Source organism: Leiobunum rupestre, chromosome 3 (genome assembly GCF_980474605.1).
Source record: "Leiobunum rupestre chromosome 3, qqLeiRupe1.1.hap1, whole genome shotgun sequence".
NCBI classification, from domain to species: Eukaryota; Metazoa; Arthropoda; class Arachnida; order Opiliones; family Sclerosomatidae; genus Leiobunum; species Leiobunum rupestre.
Genome location: NC_143386.1, coordinates 30,362,558 through 30,385,992, shown reverse-complemented (window position 1 = coordinate 30,385,992; position 23,435 = coordinate 30,362,558). Strand labels below are relative to the sequence as shown.

The following is a 23,435-nucleotide window of genomic DNA, read 5'->3' as shown; positions in this document are numbered from 1 at the left end:
CTTCAATAGGTAAAATATTTAAATCTCCAGCACTAGAAGATAATTCATCACTGCGCGTGAAACGATTCAACGCTATATTTAAATGCGTGGGTTTTTCCATTCTACGGTTAAATTGGCCGCTCCAGTGCCACAACATGGCAACTCCGATCTGGACGGAAAGAAACGAAAAGCGTATTAAAAACGAAAGGGAATAAATTAAGATTAGATAAAGAAATAAGGGGCATACATTCAATAGGGAGATAAATTAGCAAGGATGAACACCTGACGCCAGCGCTGCGGTGGTGACTTTAGGAAACTTGTTTTCTCAAACGAAACTACGAAATAAATTTTGGAAACATGAAATTTGATAGTCTACTCTGTTTTACATAGCTTCTTAAATTTAACAAAAAATTTATTTTATCTTTTACGTAGCTTCTTAAATTTAACAAAAAATTTATTTTATCTTTTACGTAGCTTCTTAAATTTAAAAAATAATTATTTTTATTTTTATATAGCTTCTTAAATTTAACAAAAAATGTATTTTATCTTTTACGTAGCTTCTTAAATTTAACAAAAAATTTATTTTATCTTTTACGTAGCTTCTTAAATTTAAAAAATAATTATTTTTATTTTATATAGCTTCTTAAATTTAACAAACAAATAATTTTATCTTTACACAGCTTCTGAAATTTAACAAAAAATGTATTTTATCTTTTACGTAGCTTCTTAAATTTAACAAAAAATTAATTTCATCTTTATATAGCTTCTTAAATTTAACAAAAAACTAATTTTATTTTTATATAGCTTCTTAAATTTAACAAAAAAATAATTTTATCTTTATATAGCTTCTTAAATTTAACAAAAAATTAATTTTATCTTTTACGTAGCTTCTTAACTTTAACAAACAAATAATTTTGTCTTTTACATAGCTTCTTAAATTTTGTCTTTTACATAACTTCTTAAATTTAACAAACAAATAATTTTATCTTTTACATAGCTTCTTAAATTAAACAAAAAATAATTTGAACTTTTACATAACTTATTAATTTTATTATATTAATTTAAATATTATTTTATTTTATCTCACAAATGTTTTATAACGTATCTTTCTGGTTCAAATTATAAAACTACAAATGGTTTCCAATTTCACTAAAGGATATTAGCTCCGATTTTAGAGGAAAATCGCTCTGTATGGCTGTGGCCGCCATTTTGGGGGCAGTTTTCTATCTGTAGGAAAAAACATGGGTGACGTCGACTTACGTCACGCCGATATTTCTCTATAGTCATCAAATATACCGCTCTCATATTTTTATTTTAAAATTTTGATAATTAATTAATTAATTAATTATTCTTCGCTTAGCCAATAGGGTAAAAATCTACTTAGTTTAACGGTAATAATAATTATTTAAAGCCCACTGCAATTTCTAAAATAAAATAAAACATTATCATGCTGAGGTTTTCTTTAGAAGATTTTTGTGCTTTAAATTTACGTTTTTGTGGTATCAGTATCATAAGTATATAATTACATTCCATAAGTATGTCAGCTAGTCGTAATAATTGCTTATAGCTAAGTGCGGAGTGACACAGAGTAGACGTCATTCCCTAAATGATAAGCGCCTCTAGCTAGAGAAATGCGCCACTTAAAAGAAATTGCCTACGCCTCGGAATGACTTACTGCGCGCGCTCACTATGACGACGAGGTCAAGATAACCGATTAGGCTTATCGACTTCGTCTAGAGTCGTACCAAAAATGTGTAGTCATTATTGAAATGGTTCTAGCTAAGTTCTTAACTTATTATATCGTATGATGTTATTTATGGCCCAATTATTAAATTGCAACACAAATTTAATTTTAACCGACAAAACTCAAATTAGAGTTTTAAATAAATTTATAAGGAAGCTCAAATATTAGAAGTAACACTATTTGATTAATTGATTTAAAATCAAATTTTCCAAAATAAAAATCTAATTTTCCAAAAAAAAATAACTTTTCAAAAAATCTAATTTTTGAAAATTAAAATCTAATTAAAAAATTAATTAGAAAATAATTGAATTTTCCAACAAAAAACATAATGTAAGAAAATCCCATTTTCCAAACAAAATAAAATTTAAAAAAACCGAATTTTCAAATTAAATATGAAAAAAAAATCGAATTGCACCAAATTCGGTGTAATTGGTAAGTTAAATATTCTTCGTAATTAACACTAAGATACCTAAATACAGCCTTTCATTTTTTCCACGAAATCGGTGTCAATAGTTTAAAATAACGAAAAATCTTTATATATCATGAGCAATTGGGCTAATTTTCTGATTTGAAATCCAAGAAGTTCGAGTTAGGATACTTTGGCACCGAGATAGGTCTAGTTACGACGTTTCGATGGTGGGTATTTCCTTCAATTTCCACCGAATCAGAATACAATACCCGCGAGAGGGGGAGGGCAAGACAATCGAAACTGAAATTAAAATAGCAAAAAGGTAAGGTAAGGGGGCCGGTTTACGTGGGATACACGATTTCGAGAAATAGTTTTTGGTGGTGCTAGTCGCCAGTATGGTTCAAGGGGGGCCAACCGAACCGCCAAGTTTCGCCTAATTTGTTGTGTCATATTTTCGAACGAGCCCCCGTCCGAGGCCGAATACAGTTCGGTCCCCCTCTTTAAAACTATCTCTCACTTTGACTTTCTAAACAGTCTCGCGGAAAGCTCGTTCCAATAACGGCGAATCGAGAGCAAGTCGCATTTACTTACATCCTCTACCTCTGCAATTAATTTTTCTCTTCTCAAGATGACTCAAGTAAGGAATTTATTGATAGATTTTCTGATTTTATTAATTGATCTTTTAGTTTTTATGGAAATACATTTTATGAAATTAAAAATTAAATTATTATTTTTTATATTTAACGTCTTAATTTTATTTTATTTAATGTCTTAATTTTATTTTATTTAACGTCTTAATTTTATTTTATTAAACGTCTTAATTTTATTTTATTAACGTCTTAATTTTATTTTATTTTATTTTATTTTATTTTATTTAACGTCTTAATTTTATTTTATTTAACGTCTTAATTTTATATTATTTAAATTCTTAATTTTATTTTATTTAACGTCTTAATTTTATATTATTTAACGTCTTCATTTTATTTTATTTAACGTCTTAATTTTATTTTATTTAACTTCTTAATTTTATTTTATTTAACTTCTTAATTTTATTTTATTTAACGTCTTAATTTTATTTTATTTAACGTCTTAATTTTATTTTATTTAACGTTTTAATTTTATATTATTTAACGTCTTCATTTTATTTTATTTAACGACTTAATTTCATTTTAATTAACATCTTAATTTTTTAACCTCTTAATATCCTTTTATTTAACGTCTTAATTTTATTTTATTTTATTTCATAACTTAATTTTTTTTCATATCTTTATTTTATTTTATTTTATTTCATATCTTTATTTTATTTATTTAACATCTTAATTTCATTTTATTTAACGTCTTAATTTTATTTTATTTAACTTCTTAATTTTATTTTATTTAACGTCTTATTTTCATTTATTTACCGTCTTAATTTTATTTTATTTCATATCGTAATATCATTTAAAATTTTAATTTCATTTATTTAACATCTTAATTTCGTTTTATTTAAAATCTTAATTTTCTATTTGTTAGATTTAACTAAACTAAATGCCAAACAAAATTGAAATATCCATTTGATTTTATTTAACATGCAATATTGTAACTGAATTTGCTGTTTAATTTTTTTTTAAATTTCATATAAAATTAATTCATATTTTATTTATTCATTGTGGAATTTATATTTTACCTTTTATTTTGACTGATTTCCGTTTATTTTTAATTACCCGAAAACTAAATGTAAAAGAAATTTAAATGTTAATTTAATTTCAATTAGCATATTTTATAATATCTTGATTGGGTATTTTAATTTTAGAATTTCAATAAAAGTTCGTACTTATTTCAAATTTGGATTTCACATCGATGTTTTATGTTAAGTTATTCCATTAATATTTAATATCTTTAACAACGTTTCTTAAAATAAAACTTAAATGCGTTTGCAATATTTAACGTCCAATATTAAGCAAAATCAGTAATTCATAATTAAAATATTTTTTATAATTATTTATGGGTTAGTTAGTACTCGAAAATTATATTTAAAGGTGGTCATAAGTAATTTTTTAATTACGATTTTAAACATCAGATTATATTAAATTATGAAGTATATTAAATATATCTGTAACCCATAAGACGTAAAGGTTCATTATCGAATATTTTAATAATTACTTTAATTGCATATGTCTCGGAATATTTTGGCATATATTCAAATAACATAAATTAAAAAACGAATAAGTATATACAGAAATTCTCCCTTCAAATGAAGAACACGTTTTTCACTTTGAAAGGAAAAAAACATACCAAAATATTTTAAGACACCGCGTTACAAAATTTATTTTAATATTGAATAAATAAATAAATAAATAATTTCTTTAAAATAAGGGAACTGTATAGCTTAAAATAAACAAAAATTAATATTTATGATTTGTCACTTTCTAATAAATAGAAATACGCTAATAAATTTAAAAATGTCTCTGGAATTTTGGAATTGGGATAGTTTTTTCGATAAAACATTTTCTATTCACTACTCCCGAAGAGTATAAATAAATAAACATTTGCTATAAGGAATTAGCGATTTTTTACATAAATTCCAAAGGAATTTGACATTAAGGCAAATTCCACAATAATGTGGGTTAATTATGGCCAGAAAATTATCACGGAATGGATGACATCCAAAAAATTGGGAAATTTATGTTTGGGGGAAATTTTTAACGATAATTTCTTCGAACTATCCATCTAATAGTAACTTTGAGGACTTGAAAGGCAGCAGTTGTATAAAATCAGGTGAAATCTTTGGGGCGAATCGAGGGTTTTCCTCGGATTAATATCAGTCTTTGATACGTTGACTATTATTATTATCGATATCATTACAATAATGCTAAATATAATACACGCAATTAAATGAGGTATTCCATTGACCGGAATCAAAATAATAAGCAAGTAACTCGACCAAATCGAGCTTTGTAAATTTGTATATAGATTTTCCAGTTTATATTTTAGTTGACATACAAACCCTTTAAAATTTTATTATTTCTTACTTCACGAGTCACAACTACTGAATTTGATTAGCACATTAAAGGAATTCTACGGAATTTATTTCAAAAAACAACTATTGACCAAAATGAAAATTATAAAATATTATTTAACTGTATTAAAACAATATCATAAATTTTGAATTGGCACCTAATGGGAACTAGTGCAGTACAGTACTTTCAGCTAGTGTTACACGAAAACAAAATATTGCCGCAAAGTGTAGCACAAAAATACCTACACTGGAAGTATATTAGAAAAGAATTACACTTGTGCTGCACGAAAAATTTTACATGCAAAATGGCGATTTTCTTAAATATCCTTTCACCGCTTAAAAAAATGTTTCGCATATTTAATTCTGTTAAATTTGAAGTCTTGGCTACTAATGAACTATAAGAGTTATATAAAGTAGTGTTCAATTAAAAACAAAATTCGGAAATTACAGTATCTCTAAAAGAAATTAGAACAAAATAATATATAAGCCTTGGCTATAATTACGCAGAAATTTCGAAAAATGAACTATTCATTATAGTAGAGGGTTTTACACTAGAAATACACTAGAGCATGTGAACTAAACTATCGATACCATAGTCCGAGTGGTAGTGAAGGGTCAAATGAATTGGATTTGAAACCAAAGACTATGAAACCTTTCACAGTCTTTGTTGAAACTAAACCAGCCAGAGCAAGAGTTTTACAAAGTTAACGAAATAATAATACTTTTTTGATTCCAACAGGTCAGTCTATTCCTGTTATTGTTGTGCTTGTGGACGGCGAGCTGCCAAGTAACGTATTTGTTGAACCCCGAATCCAACATCATCTACACGTCCATCTACAGCAACAAACCCAGCGACAGACCACGTGACTACGAAAACTACTACGGTGGGAAACCCAAAAGCCCCAACCCATTGGGCATCAGGCCACCCGTCGGATACTTGTTGGAGTCTTCTCCCTTGGGATTTATCCAAAGGCCCCTGGAAAGGGTACATTTTAACTACGGACCCACCTACATGCTCAAGGGGTACGAACCCATCTACGAAGACTGAAATGGTGGGTTGCTATTGTTCAATTATAAATATGATCATTGGCTATAGCATAAGTAACGGAATAACAAAAATAATAATCAGCTAGTCTAATACCCAAGGCACCACCTCAGGCCCAAGTCATCAAGTGACTTTTAATGCCTTTAAACCGGTCGGCTGCCCCATGGCAAAACCTTATAACCACCAAATTTTTGAAAAATTAGATTTTTACGCATCAGTTTTACTAAGGCATGTACAAAAGTACTGTAAAAGTTTCAGGTAAAAGTCATAAATATTTAACTATTTATGACTTAAAAAATGGTTTTGGATTTTATAATTTTCGCATTAAAAACCATGTTAAAATCTTATAACTTAGGTTTTGAAAAAGTCAAATATCTCAAAATTACGATCGTGGTGGTTTTGCCATGGGCCAGGCTATATTGCGTAGGAGTGTGGTGGTAAGTCCTTCATGCCAGGCGAGCCAACAGCTCCCTACACTCATTATTTACCGTTAACCTCTACAAGTTTTTATGGGAAGGGGAAACCGAAGAGCCTTTTGTACCACACTGACACTCTAGTCCTGCTGCGAGTTGGACTTTCAAATGAACTTAGTAGTATATTATCGTCCTCTGTAGTAAAATATATCGCATTGGACAATAGGGAGCTCATGCTTGATTCCATAATAGCTATGAAAATCAGTTCAATAATAACTTTTGCAAATTGTCATCCTTATTAGAATTATGTTACTTTTGCTTATAGGAAAATGATGCCCATTTAAAATGATACATTTCCCATATAAACATTCGATTATAATTTCACATTAGTGAGTCAGATCCATATCTTCCGCGTGGTAAATCATGACTGGCGGCCATTTCTAGTATAACCACAAATTTCGGGGGTTCTTCAGTCAAGTCTTTAGGCCCAATAAGCTCTCTTTGCATCGTCGTCATCGTCCGCCGGGAGTGATAATTGGTTTCCCAATTGGGTATAATCCAAGCATGACGCGCTTATCGTTTCGGGCATGACGTCAAATCTACGTCACTCGACTCATTCTCCACGTAGTTAAATGTAATTATTTCAACTAACTGACACACTTACGGGAACATAATTATAGGTGTATGCAATAACGGACAATTTCAATATCCTGATTAATTTTATTTATCAATCAAATCACCTGGGAAATACATTTACTTTTTGATACCTGAGCGCAAAGGGACTTCGTTCTTGTATCAAACTGATTAACTACTTATTTTTATATATATATTTTTAATTAATTTTAGTATATTTACATTACCAGAATATTATCATTATTAGTTTAAAAAAATTGCTTGTCCCAAATTGTGATTCTGGTATTTGCTTCATTTCGGCTCTCAAGTAGCTTCTTACTATTAAGATAAATTGCGTAACAGTTCATAACAGTTATTATCCAATAAGAACTGTATACAATAGCATATAATAGTATCTATCTAAAACATTTCCCACCGCATTTCAATGGTACAATAGTCATTTAATAAAAGCACGTAATCTTAGCTTTAATTTGACCTGGTTTGTATTCGGAACCCAGTCAAATCTTCTTCAGAGACACGAATTCTTTTACTTCAGAAATAATTCCATTTAAGCACCTTTTAACAATCGTAAAACGTTTAAAAGCGTGAAAACGGCCAAGGATTCCTCCAAACCGTTTAATAAAGAAGGTTTAAAGAAACTATAAAAGGTGTTCGTTGAAGATAATAACATGTTAGCCGAGCTTCTTCAAAATCATTTGAGAAACCGGATCCTGGCAGAAGGAAACTACAAAGTGACCAACATTTTCAAACCGCCACTCGCGCGTTAAGCGCGCTACGCCTGCCCAATAAACACTTCAAAAGTCAAGGCTCAAGGCTTAATCTTGGTGTTACGCGTAGCACTTAAATTTAATTATCTTGTACAGCCATGAAGGCAACTCCACAGGGGCTAGCTATTTCAGAAATCTGCTGTAGCGAAAAATCGAATCAATTATTTATGGAAATCTAGAAATTCCCAAGAAATGCTGGAAAAAAGAAATATGGGAAATCTCGAAAAATTCGAGAAAATCGGGGAAATATTGGTAATCTTGAGAAAATCAGGGAAATTTTGGAAATTTCGAGATAATAGGGGAAATATTGGAAATTTTAAAAAAAACTCCCCGAGAAATATTGGCTTTATCGAAAATTTTGGGAAATATTGGAAATACTGAGAATTATTAACGGTAATAGTTAGTGTAGGGAGCTGTTGGCTCGCGTGGCATGAAGTTCTTGCCACCACCCTCCTACGCATTGTAACCCGGCCACCTGAATTAATGGCTTTAAAAGTCGCTGTATGACTTAGGCCTAAGGTGGTGCGTAGCTGATTATTATTATTATTATTATATTTGGAAAATATCGGAAATATTTGAGAAATATCGGAAACACTTGAGAAATATCGGAAATATTTGAGAAATATCGGAAATATTTGAGAAATATCGGAAATATTTTAGAAATATCGGAAATATTTTAGAAATATCGGAAATATTCGAGAAAGATCGGAAATATTTTAGAAATATCGGAAATATTTTAGAAATATCGGAAATATTTTAGAAATATCGGAAATATTTTAGAAATATCGGAAATATTTTAGAAATATCGGAAATATTTTAGAAATATCGGAAATATTTGAGACAGATCGGAAATATTTTAGAAATATCGGAAATATTTAAGAAATATCGGAAATATTTTAGAAATATCGGAAATATTTGAGACAGATCGGAAATATTTTAGAAATATCGGAAATATTTTAGAAATATCGGAAACATTTTAGAAATATCGGAAACATTTAGGAATTTTTGGAAATTTTGGAGGAATATGGGATGATATCTCAATAAATATACAAACATACAAAATCTAGAAATCCAAAGGAAATATAAAATATGTTAAGGCACCTTTTGAAAACGCGTAGTTTTGTTGTGTACAATAACACTCAACTACAACTTGTCTATTAGAAATATTTGGAAATACGAAATCTGGTGGTCATTTTTTATGGTATATCTTGTTGAAATGCGGCGATTTTTTTTACGGGAAAAGCCACTCTTCCCAAAACATGCATATATTTCTACAAGTTTTTAGAACACTCTTGACCAGTCATCGAAATAACAATTTTTTAAATGATTATCGGACTACTAGAGCACAATGACCACTTATGTCTGTAATTATCAACTGGCAACCAAAATTAATAAAAGAGTCCACGAATTAATAAAATGGTCACAACGATTGATTAATTTACCAAATAAATTAATAAAATGGTCACAATGATCGATTAATTTGCCAACTAAATTAATGAAATGGTCACAAAGATTGATTAATTTGCCAACTAAATTAATAAAATGGTCACAACGATTGAATAATTTGCCAACTAAATTAATAAAATGGTCACAAGGATTGATTAGTTGGCCAACTAATTTAATAATCTGACCACTGCGATAAATAAAATTTATCAACTAAATTAATGAACTAGTCACAGTAATCAATAAAATTGGTCGACGATATTAATAAACTGGTCACAACAATTAATAAATTGATCAACAAAATTAATAATATGGCCACTGCGATTAATAAAATGTGTCAACTAAATTAATAAACTGGTCACAACGATTAATAAATTGATCAACAAAATTAATAACATAACCATTGCTTGCCACCACCCTCCTACGCATTGTAACCCGGCCACCTGTTACTTGATCACGCACAAGCAACATTGCTTATGAGGTCGAAGGTGGTGCCTTGGGTATTAGCTCTATTTTAAAAAAATAAAAATAAAAATAAAATAAAATTTGTCAACAAAACTAATAAACTTGTGACCAATATTAATAAATTGGTGCACGAATTTAATAGACTGATCACTGCGATTAATAAATTGGTACACGAAAGTAATAGACTGATCACAGCGATTAATAAATTGGTGCACGAAATTAACAGACTGATCACAGCGATTAATAAATTGGTACATCAAGTTAATAAACTGATCACAGCGACTAATAGATTGGTACACGAAATTAATAAACTGATCTTAGCGATTAATAAATTGGTTAACGAAATATAAACACGGACCCTAGCAATGAACAGTTTGGGACCAATAAACTACATCTTCTTTCCAACACTGATAGTCACTTGGCTAATATTTAATAGCTTCCCAGACGCTCACGTCTAAAACATTCCGGTAATTCAAGTCGAACAATAGGTCTTCTCAAGATTAAAAAGAGAATAAAAAACGGGCTTCATTCCGGTTTGAATAATGGCAGAGAGTCGATTCGTGATGGACACCTGACTCACGTTTAAGAAGAATATAGAGGTGCACCGTACCGTAGGTGCCGCCGGAACTGGGTTCCTTGGTCAAGGAGAGGTCTTTCAAACCACATTGGCCGGGATGAGTCTTTTAATGATTTGATAAGTTACGAAAATTAATTGAGCCAGACTGAATTACATTTCCGTCCTAGACCCAGATTATTTTGCTTTATTGACATACAGTAGGCTGCTATTTGAGCGTTTAAGCGCCTGACTGGTTATAGCGGAACGCGTAACACTGTAATTGCTATTAAGTGGTTGTTTATGGAGGCGCCGAAGCGTGATTACCCCGTCAGTGGCAACCCGCTTTGTTGACGCCGAAAGTGTTGTTTGATAAATAACCATCTTAAATTACATCAAAGTAACGTCTGTGTTTACTTTTGGAATAGAGTTGATTTTCTAGGATGCGGGTTACTGGTTTTTGTAAGTAGCTCGCAGCTGGTTGCGGATGTTTAAGTATGATAAAGATTGTTTTCTTTATTGGGTAATTATATTTTAATAAACTAGATACAAGTTCCTTTAAACGACTTAAATAAAATTTTCAAGTTTCACGTCAATCAAAATTAAATTTAAATGATTTTGTAATTAAGTTTTAATATTTTGGAAATTACTACTTTTTTCGGCTCAAATAAAATTTTCACGTTTAAAGTCAATCAAAATTAACTTAAATGTAAGTTAGATTTAAATGATTTCTTAAATAAGTAGTTTTTGAAATTACTACATTTTACGGATTAATTAGAATATTCACTTACAACTTTCATCAAAATTAACTTAATTAAAATTAAAATTTAAAATATTTCTTAATAAAGTATTGATATTTTTGAAATTACTACTTTAGGCGGCCTAATTAAAATATTCACGTTGAAAGTCAATAAAAATTAACTTATCTATAAATTAAATTTAAATGCTTTCTTAATTAAGTACTCCGAAAATTTAAAAACGGTCATTTTAATAAACCGGGATATTTAATATTTCAAAAACTCAAATTCATTATTTTTAAATAGCCCTTTAAATAAAAGATCATTCATAGCCGATTAGAGAGTTTGTGCTGCTGCGACTGGACATATAACCGGTTTATCTTTGGTTACTCGTTATACTGCCAAAGCTGATAATTTTATATGCATAGATCTGGCAGCATTTTTCAACAGGGGGGCAAGACAGTCAGCAGGGGTTTATTTAAGCGCCTTTTAGACGTGGAAAAAATATCACATTTTCCCGATAAATAAAAAAATATTTCTAAATATTTCAATCAAATTAAGAGTTTTGAGTTTAATAATTCGTTAAATGTTTTAAAAATTAATGATCAATAATCTAAATTCACCAACACCAAATAAAATTTTATTTGAATAGTTTTAGATCAAGAAGTATTTGTTCTGAATCAGGGGTCATGGTCTTGAACTTATTTTACCTCCAATCTACATTTCAGATTTTATAAATAAAATTAATCCCTTGGTATCCTTGAAAAAAACCTATTCAAATTAATTCAATTTTTATATAAAAATAAATTTATCCGTAAAAAAACAACCTTTAATTTATTCATAGCTGAGGGCATAGAATTTTCCAATTGACTAGAATGGAAATGGCCGTAATGCGAGTGACGAAACACACTTCTATTTTCGAAACAGAAAACGAAAAATTTATGAAATTATTGTATTCAAAACGGATTTATAAAGGACAAAGCGGTAAATCGTATTACGTTTCGACACGAATGAATTAGTTCGAAATACACCCAAATCTTGACATTCAAAAAGTTGCGCGTGGAAATTCTCCGATACAGAAACCGGCCAGTGAGAGAAATCATGACCAATTTTGATATGTGCTAATCATATTCAAAATCCCAATTAAGTCCAATTTTATTTTTATTGATGTTTAAAATAGTTGATTATTTCTAATTAAAGTTTCGAAATAATCTGACCCAACCTGTTGATGCGAGATAGTTTTCAGAAATAATCGGGTTGTAAATAATCTTGCCCGGAGCTTCGATGATATCAGATACGCTTCAAAGGACATGTCGCGCCCTTATTAGTCAATATCTCGATCAAGTGCGCCCAGAAACAAGTTTGCCACGGACACAACAATTCCACATTTATTAAAAAAACTAGTTCTACTTTCTATGAAAATTCATAGACGTTGTCGCACGTGGGTGTTTATATTTTCTATGAAATGCTTTCACACGAGGTTTATGTTTTCTCTATGAAGTGTTATCACACGAGGTTTTTGTTTTTCTATCAAGTGTTATCACACGAGGTTTTTGTTTTATCTATGAAGTGTTATCACACGAGGTTTATGTTTTTCTATGAAGTATTATCACACGAGGTTTATGTTTTTATATTAAGTGTTATCACACGAGGTTTACATTTTTTTCTATGAAACGTGGCCCATGTGTATTTTTTTCTGTAAAACGTAACAGAAGGATTTTTAGTTTCTCTATAAAGTGCTCAATATGGGTTTTCATTTTCTCTAGGAAGCTATGTACATGGGTTTTCAATTTATCTACGAAGTTCTACACTTGGGTTTCTTTATAAAGCGCTGAACATGGCTTACTACTTTCTCTATAAAGCGCTGAACATGGGTTTTTACTTTCACTATAAAGCGTTGAACACGGGTTTTTATTTTCTCTATGAAGTGCTGAACACGGCTTTGTACTTTCTCTATAAAGCGCTGAACACGGCTTTGTACTTTCTCTATAAAGCGCTGAACATGGGTTTTTACTTTCACTATAAAGCGCTGAACACGGGTTTTTACTTCCACTATAAAGCCACGAACACGGGTTTTTACTTTCACTATAAAGTGCTGAACAAGGGTTTTTACTTTAACTATAAAGCGCTGAACACGGGTTTTTACTTTCACTATAAGGCCCTGAACACGGGTTTTTACTTTCACTATAAAGCCCTAAACACGGGTTTTTACTTTCAGTATAAAGCCCTGAACACGGGTTTTTACTTTCACTATAAAGCCCTGAACACGGGTTTTTACTTTCACTATAAAGTGCTGAACATGGGTTTTTACTTTAACTATAAAGCGCTGAACACGGGTTTTTACTTTCACTATAAGGCCCTGAACACGGGTTTTTACTTTCACTATAAAGCCCTGAACACGGGTTTTTACTTTCACTATAAGGCCCTGAACACGGGTTTTTACTTTCACTATAAAGCCCTGAACACGGGTTTTTACTTTCACTATAAAGCCCTGAACACGGGTTTTTACTTTCAGTATAAAGCCCTGAACACGGGTTTTTACTTTCACTATAAAGCCCTGAACACGGGTTTTTACTTTCACTATAAAGTGCTGAACAAGGGTTTTTACTTTAACTATAAAGCGCTGAACACGGGTTTTTACTTTCACTATAAGGCCCTGAACACGGGTTTTTACTTTCACTATAAAGCCCTGAACACGGGTTTTTACTTTCAGTATAAAGCCCTGAACACGGGTTTTTACTTTCACTATAAAGCCCTGAACACGGGTTTTTACTTTCACTATAAAGTGCTGAACATGGGTTTTTACTTTAACTATAAAGCGCTGAACACGGGTTTTTACTTTCACTATAAGGCCCTGAACACGGGTTTTTACTTTCACTATAAAGCCCTGAACACGGGTTTTTACTTTCACTATAAGGCCCTGAACACGGGTTTTTACTTTCACTGTAAAGCCCTGAACACGGGTTTTTACTTTCACTATAAAGCCCTGAACACGGGTTTTTACTTTCACTATAAAGCCCTAAACACGGGTTTTTACTTTCAGTATAAAGCCCTGAACACGGGTTTTTACTTTCACTATAAAGCCCTGAACACGGGTTTTTACTTTCACTATAAAGTGCTGAACATGGGTTTTTACTTTAACTATAAAGCGCTGAACACGGGTTTTTACTTTCACTATAAGGCCCTGAACACGGGTTTTTACTTTCACTATAAAGCCCTGAACACGGGTTTTTACTTTCACTATAAGGCCCTGAACACGGGTTTTTACTTTCACTATAAAGCCCTGAACACGGGTTTTTACTTTCACTATAAAGCCCTGAACACGGGTTTTTACTTTCAGTATAAAGCCCTGAACACGGGTTTTTACTTTCACTATAAAGCCCTGAACACGGGTTTTTACTTTCACTATAAAGTGCTGAACAAGGGTTTTTACTTTAACTATAAAGCGCTGAACACGGGTTTTTACTTTCACTATAAGGCCCTGAACACGGGTTTTTACTTTCACTATAAAGCCCTGAACACGGGTTTTTACTTTCAGTATAAAGCCCTGAACACGGGTTTTTACTTTCACTATAAAGCCCTGAACACGGGTTTTTACTTTCACTATAAAGTGCTGAACATGGGTTTTTACTTTAACTATAAAGCGCTGAACACGGGTTTTTACTTTCACTATAAGGCCCTGAACACGGGTTTTTACTTTCACTATAAAGCCCTGAACACGGGTTTTTACTTTCACTATAAGGCCCTGAACACGGGTTTTTACTTTCACTGTAAAGCCCTGAACACGGGTTTTTACTTTCACTATAAAGCCCTGAACACGGGTTTTTACTTTCAGTATAAAGTCCTGAACACGGGTTTTTACTTTCACTATAAAGCCCTGAACACGGGTTTTTACTTTCACTATAAAGTGCTGAACAAGGGTTTTTACTTTAACTATAAAGCCCTGAACACGGGTTTTTACTTTCACTATAAAGCCCTGAACACGGGTTTTTACTTTCACTATAAAGCCCTGAACACGGGGTTTACTTTCACTATAAGGCCCTGAACACGGGTTTTTACTTTCACTATAAGGCCCTGAACACGGGTTTTTACTTTCACTATAAGGCCCTGAACACGGGTTTTTACTTTCACTATAAGGCCCTGAACACGGGTTTTTACTTTCACTATAAAGCCCTGAACACGGGTTTTTACTTTCACTATAAAGCCCTGAACACGGGTTTTTACTTTCACTATAAAGCCCTGAACACGGGTTTTTACTTTCACTATAAAGCCCTGAACACGGGGTTTACTTTCACTATAAAGTGCTGAACATGGGTTTTTACTTTCACTATAAGGCCCTGAACACGGGTTTTTACTTTCACTATAAGGCCCTGAACACGGGTTTTTACTTTCACTATAAAGCCCTGAACACGGGTTTTTACTTTCACTATAAAGCCCTGAACACGGGTTTTTACTTTCACTATAAAGCCCTGAACACGGGTTTTTACTTTCACTATAAAGCCCTGAACACGGGTTTTTACTTTCACTATAAAGCCCTGAACACGGGGTTTACTTTCACTATAAGGCCCTGAACACGGGTTTTTACTTTCACTATAAGGCCCTGAACACGGGGTTTACTTTCACTATAAAGTGCTGAACATGGGTTTTTACTTCCACTATAAAGCCCTCAACACGGGTTTTTACTTTCTCTGTAAAGCCCTGAACATTAATTTTTATTTTTCTATGAATTGCTTAACATGAGTTTTTACTTTCACTTCTTAGTGTTCGTGCACGGGGATACCAGTTTATTAACTATTAATCTATAAAACGCCAACAACTAAGTACCATTTCATAACGCACAAACTCTTATCGAGGCATTATTGCAAGCTCAACCGCCCAAAATGGCTCAAGTCGTTTTTTCTCATTCTAGCTTTCATCATCTTCGTAGATCGTTCAGACAATTATAATACGTCTAACGGACGAGAAAATGGAGCGCGGCCATTACAATTCAACAATTCACTAAGCGCTTACGCGTTAAAACCGATATTTACTCGCTAAAACGCTCTTAACCCAAATCAATTCACCTTCGGCTTTCAAAACGGAACTACAAAAATAAAAAACAGATTAAAAAATTTCCTATAGTTGTTTACCTTTTGGAAAAATATTTTAATGGACCATTTTGAAGCCAAATACAAACAAAAATTCCAGTTTCTCTTTGAAGTCTCAATGGCATTACCACGCCCCGCAGAAAATCACGCGCTATCCCCATCCACGCCTAAGTACTTTCCCTTCGAATATTTCTCATTAGCTAATTTCCTAGCTAAATACTTAGAGTACGAAACGTTTTCACTGCCACCTATTAACCGCGGAAAGAAACCAATTATTTTTATAGGTCACGATTTTATTTTTGTTGGTTGGTTCTTAATTTATTACATTACCACCTATGAAGACTGGCCTTTTGGGATTTTGACATGTATTTTTATTTAGAAATGCCAAAAAAATCACAAAAAGGCAGGGTCTGTAACATAATCGTATTTTGGGAAATAAAAACATTTAGGTCAATAGTTTATAAGTAAAAGCAGAAGCTTAGAGTATATTTCGCAGGTTTCGATTGAGCACGAATTTCCAGACTAAACTCATAAGCAAACAACGCGTTTAGCGACGAAAACGTAAAAACTACATTGCAGAGATATATTTAATTATTAATAAATTATAATTTATCGATGTAATAGTTTTGTATTTTTAATTTTGAAACATATTAAAAAATCAACGGCAGTCTGGGAATTTACATGATTCAATTGAGTAACATTAACAGCAACAGGGAAAGTGATACTTATCTCGGAAGAATAATATCACTTACTTCTGTTAAACGTTTTCTTAGAATTTCATGTGGATTTTTTAAAATATATATTTTGTTAGTCACGTTTTTGATCTGGCTCATTGTACACCAAATTTCAAATATTTAAAAGTCAAATATACAATTGAGAGGCTCCACTATTTTAAAAGTGAAAGCTGTCTTTTTGGTGTCAAAATAAAGGTTTCATAAGAAAATCAAATTTACACTTAACTTGAAATCACGATCCATATAATATAGGTTTAGTTTAAAATCCAGAATATTCTAAAAAAAATTCAAAATCCCCTGAGACTTTGGTAATATTAAGTTCTTACGATGATGCATAAAATTTCAGATTGTGTTGAAATTCGTCTTTCATAATTTCAGATTCAATTGAAATTCGTCGATCACAATTTGATATTAAGCTGAAATTAACCTGTCACAATTTGAAACTAAGCTGAAATTCACCTGTCAAAATTTGAAATTAAGCTGAAATTCACCGGTCAAAATTTGAAATTAAGCTGAGATTCGCCGGTCACAATTTGAAATTAAGCTGAGATTCGCCGATCACAATTTGAAATTAAGCTGAAATTCAACTGTCATTTCCGATTCAAATGAAATTTGACTGTCTCAATTTCCGATTCAAATGAAATTTGACTGTCTCAATTTCCGATTTAAATGAAATTTGACTGTCTCAATTTCCGATTTAAATGAAATTCACCATCCCAATTTGAGATTAAGCTGAAATTCACGGTATTCACCTCTGCAATTTCATATTAAGTGAAAAGTTAACTGTGTCAATTTCAGATTTATACTGTAACTCACCTATCGCAATTATAAATTGAGATGAAATTCACCTATCGCAATTTTAAATTAAGATGAAATTCACCTATCGCAATTTTAAATTAAGATGAAATTCACCTATCGCAATTTTAAATTAAGATGAAATTCACCTATCGCAATTTTAAATTAAGATGAAATTCACCTTTTACAATTTCAGATTAAGCTTAAATTAGCCTGTAGAAATATCAGATTACGATTAATTTCATTTGAATCAATTTCAAATTAGCCTAAAAAAACTTGCCATAATTTCAGATTAGCCTAAAAAACTTGTCATAATTTCAGATTAGCCTAAAAACTTGTCATAATTTCAGATTAGCCTAAAAAACTTGCCATAATTTCAGATTAGCCTAAAAAACTTTCCATCATTTCAGATTAGCCTAAAAAACTTGCCATAATTTCAGATTAGCCTAAAAAACTTTCCATCATTTCAGATTAGCCTAAAAAACTTGCCATAATTTCATATTAGCCTAAAAACTTGCCATAATTTCAGATTAGCCTAAAAAACTTGCCATAATTTCAGATTAGCCTAAAAAACTTGCCATAACTTCAGATTAGCCTAAAAAACTTGCCATCACTTCAGATTAGCCTAAAAAACTTGCCATAGTTTCAGATTAGCCTAAAAACTTGCCATAATTTCAGATTAGCCTAAAAAACTGGCCATAATTTCAGATTAGCCTAAAAACTTGCCATAATTTCAGATTAGCCTAAAAACTTGCCATAATTTCAGATTAGCCTAAAAAACTTGCCATAGTTTCAGATTAGCCTAAAAAACTTGCCATAACTTCAGATTAGCCTAAAAAACTTGCCATAATTTCATATTAGCCTAAAAAACTTGCCATAATTTCAGATTAGCCTATAAACTTGCCATAATTTCAGATTAGCCTAAAAAACCTGCCATAATTTCAGATTAGCCTAAGAAACTTGCCATAATTTCAGATTAGCCTAAAAAACTTGCCATAATTTCAGATTAGCCTAAAAAACTTGGCATAATTTCAGATTAGCCTAAAAAACTTGCCATAATTTCAGATTAAGCTAAAAATAACTTGCCTCGGGGCGGGTCGGGTTTTCGATATCAAATTTTTTGGCGGGTCGGGTCCACTCGGGTTTAATTTTATAATTTTATTCCCGGGCTGGGCCAGTTCGGTTTTATTTTACATAAAACTGACCAGGTCGGGTCGGGCTTTTTACATAAAACTCAACAGGTTGGGTCGGGCTTTTAACATAAAACTGTCGAGGTCGGGTCGGGCTTTTTATATGTTAGTGATGGGGCCTTCAAGTTTCCATTTTATTCGCAACAGCAAATCTCTACATTCGGAAATCGAATCATTATCACGTGTTAATCATTAAGAGCTCCAAGCGCCATCTACTGACAAAATTTGAATCTGGGAGGCCACTCTAGCATTTATTACAAGAGTATACTATATACATACAGTTTTAATTTTATCGGATCAGTTCGGGTTGGATTTAAAATTTTAAAAAATTCCTCGGGCCTGCTTGGATTGAGTTTCCAAAATAAATAATTTTGGCGGGTCGGGTTGGGTCGAGTTTTCGAAATAAATAATTTTGTCGGGCTGGGTCGGGTAGGGTTTCAATTTTGCATTTTTTAAAAGGGTCGGGTCGGGTCGGAATTTAAGACTAGCTGGTCCGATTCATCTCTACAATTAATTGTTTGAAAAATAAAATAAAAAAACCTGCTAAAAGAATAACCCTGAAAACAATCTAAAATTATTTGATTTTTATCGTTACAGATTTAAAGAAAACCCACGGAGAAAAATGGAACCCGAAGTGTCAAAAGTTATACAGAAGCCAAGTCAAATTTCCTTATTTAATGCACTAAATAAATATCTATTCACTTTGTATAGCTTCATTCTTCAGTGTCTTTTACATTTGAGGACAATAAATCGTTTTGTTCGATGGTTTTTAATTGAATCAGATTGTACAAGACTTCATACCCATTGTTTACCAATGCCCTATATTTTCGAAACTTATGCAAATTAAGAAATTGGAGATTGTGGAAACCGTTGTAAAAGATAACCGTGAAAAATCAAAGGCAAAAGTTTGAACGCTGGCATTTCGTACGAATGCAAATTGTTCGTAATCGAAACAAATAGAAATAAAGTAAAAAGTGGGCCAAGGTTGGGTCGAGACGATAATTTGCGTTTTAAGGGTGAGGCTACTGGGAAACCAGCCCGAATGAGATGAAATTCAATTATTGCCAACGGGGACTAAGAAATCTTTGAAACGACTGACGACTGACATTTTGTGGACACCGTAGGCGTAGATTAAATATAGAAGCGTTGCTGCTCTGCGTTGAAAAATTGATTTAATGGAATATATATATATATATATATCTATATATATATAATCAGCTAGGCTAATACCCAAGGCACTTCCTTAGACCTAGGTCATCAAGCGACTTTTGAAGCCATTAATTCGGGTGGCCGGGTTACAATGCGTAGAAGGGTGATGGCAAGCCCTGCATGCCACGCGATCGAGCCAACAGCTCCCTACACTAATATCGATTAATATCGTCCTCAAAATGAAATTCTTGGTCGTTTTAAAATTTTATCTGGACGTTTTAAAATTTCATCTGGACGTTTTAAAATTTTATCTGGACGCTTTAAAGTAATCTTGATTAAACCATTTTAATAATTATTAAATCAACTAATCAGAAATGATTTCTATTACAATTTGATCATTCCAGTGTATATTTATTAAATAAAATTAGGATTTAATAATTTCAATCAGGATTTAATAATTTCAATCAGGATTTAAGTATTTTAATAAGATTTACATTTTCAAATCCCAGTTTAAACCAGGGTTCGAATTTAAAAACCCACCCAAAAACACCCGCGGGTTTTTTTTGGGTTGGACCCACCTTAAAAAGTTTCAAAAATGACGAAAAAAGTTTAAATTTATAGTTTAATAATGAAACTATATTAAACTATATTAAAGAATTTAAAGAATTAAACTTTAATTCTTTAAATTCTATAATAATACAAAAATATTGCTTTTTTATAAAACGTATTGACACAAAATACATTACCAGTGTTTTGGTAAACACTAATCTAGCAGTAGCAAGTTAACAGTGTTAACTAAACAGTAAGTTTTAAACTTCTGCAACTTTCAATCAATATTTAGCAGAACATGGAGCAGACGATACTTTACGTCTACGAAAGATAAGAATAAGGGCGAGAAATAAGTAGTGTTAAATTGAAAATGAAAAATAAAAATGAAGTAAGTCATCGATTAAGGGTATCATTTTAGGTAAAAAAACAAAAAACCCAATAAAACCCCAAAAAAAACCCAATGGGCTAGGTTTAAAAAAACGGGTTTTTTTAAACCCTGGTTTAAGCCTTCTGACCATCATTTAATCAGCTTAATGATTAATTAATCAGTCTTATCCGAATAATTTCATAAAAATACGAATTTAATCATTATCATAATTATTATGATTTTATAACCTCAATCACTATGTCGTTGTTTTTAAATGCGGATTTAATCTTTTTAGTATCCCGAGATAATCATTTCTGTTATTGATTTAATATTTGAAATATTAGTTTAATCAGTACAGTTAAGATTCAATAATTTCATAAAAATACGAATTTAATCATTATCATAATTATTATGATTTTATAACCTCAATCACTATGTCATTGTTTTTAAATGCGGATTTAATCTTTTTAGTATCCCGAGATAATCATTTCTGTTATTGTTTTAATATTTGAAATATTAGTTTAATCAGTACAGTTAAGATTCAATAATTTCAAAAATAATGTTATTATTTTTAAATAACATTTTAATAATTTCAAACTCAGCATTTAACTCTTTTAGAATCACCAACTAACTGTTTTAAAATCACCGTTTATCAATTTTAAAATCACCGTTTATCTATTTTAAAATGACCGTTTATCTTTTTCAAAATCACTATTTATCTATTTTAAAATCATTATTTATCTTTTTTAAAATCACTGTTTAATTATTTTAAAATCACTTTTTATCTATGTTGAAATTACTATTTATCTATTTTAAAATCACTTTGTATCTATTTTGAAATCACTATTTATCTATTTTAAAATCACTATTTATCTTTTTTTAAATCACTATTGATCTATTTTAAAATCACTATTTATCTATTTTAAAATCACTATTTATCTATTTTAAAATCATAATTTATCTATTTTAAAATCACTATTTATCTATTTTAAAATCATTTTTTGAAATCACTATTTATCTATTTTAAAATCACTGTTTATCTATTTTAAAATCATTATTTATATATTTTAAAATCACTATTTATCTATTTTAAAATCACTATTTATCTATTTTAAAATCATTTTTTTAAATCACTATTTATCTATTTTAAAATCACTATTTATCTATTTTAAAATCACTATTTATCTATTTTAAAAACACTATTCATCTATTTTAAAATCACTATTTATCTATTTTAAAATCACTATTTATCTATTTTAAAATCACTGTTTATCTATTTTAAAATCACTATCTACTCGACCACTTATGCTTATAGTCGACAGAATCTTTCGCCAAAAAATTACAATTAATATCTCTAAACAAACTGTTGGTAACTCGAACAATTCCTACTTTACAAAATTTCTCAAATTACACGAACATTGAATAAGTAATTTTTTATTTAATTTTTAAAGCAAACACAAAAAGCAATTAAACGTTTTAATTTATTTTTGGGTGTGGTTTGATGACCTACGACAACGAATAATTGATGCCTGAGAAACTATCCGTAACACGCCTGGAATCTTCGAATGGGTTCAAGAATAATTTGTAGGCGGTCATTTTGAACAAATTTTTGTAATTAAATTTAATTTGTACGTGCTAAATGACATATGAAGGATAAAAAGATCCCAATTAAATTGGAAACATTCATTTAAACAACGTTGAGACTTTGAAACACCTTCGTTTAATGTAAAATGTAATTTACACACTTATCCTACTTATTCTAATAAAAAATCGCACCTTTTTTATCGTTTTCGTATCATTTTCGGAAAAAAACAAATGCTTAGTTAAAAGAAACAATTCGGTCTAAGGAATAATAAAAACTGCACATTTGCCCGTTTCTCGACGTTTTGGAGGTCAATTTTTGAGGGCCAATTACTTGGAAGAAATGCATTTTGGGACCCATGTTCATGAGACATTTTCGACTCAATTTGACCCAAAGAACACGTCACTTAATTTTGACACTCTGATTAACATCTCCTAATACGACTGGTATTTCTTTAAAACTGAAGCTCTCTCCCCACTTGCTCGTGGCCGACAACATAAATTATTACTCTTAAATATTTACTAGACATAACCAATTACCTAGCTACATCACAAGATAAAACTGTTGAAAAACTACAATCTTATTTTTATAAGGAAGTAAAATTTTTAAATCAGTGTATGAACAAGATTTCAAAACCAACTCAATTTAAACTATCAGCAAAAGTATTTATAAAACTTAAAATTAACTGAATTCCCTAATACATTAATCAACTCTTTCATTTGTATATTGAGTGACATAATTTAAACATGTGTTGTGTCTGTTTGTGGTTTTCTGCCTGAAAGTGATAATATATCTG

At 30.9% G+C, this 23,435-nt stretch overlaps 1 protein-coding gene across 1 annotated transcript; it reads left to right on the top strand.

Moving 5' to 3' along the window:
- The first annotated feature begins 2,510 nt into the window (after positions 1–2,510).
- LOC149951444 (uncharacterized) lies at positions 2,511–19,760 on the top strand. Its single transcript, XM_090170026.1, has 3 exons — positions 2,511–2,769; positions 5,870–6,182; positions 19,590–19,760. Exons 1-2 carry the CDS (start codon positions 2,761–2,763, stop codon positions 6,176–6,178), a joined length of 318 nt encoding a protein of 105 aa, XP_090026152.1. The 5' UTR covers positions 2,511–2,760; the 3' UTR covers positions 6,179–6,182; positions 19,590–19,760.
- Positions 19,761–23,435: the final 3,675 nt, after the last annotated feature.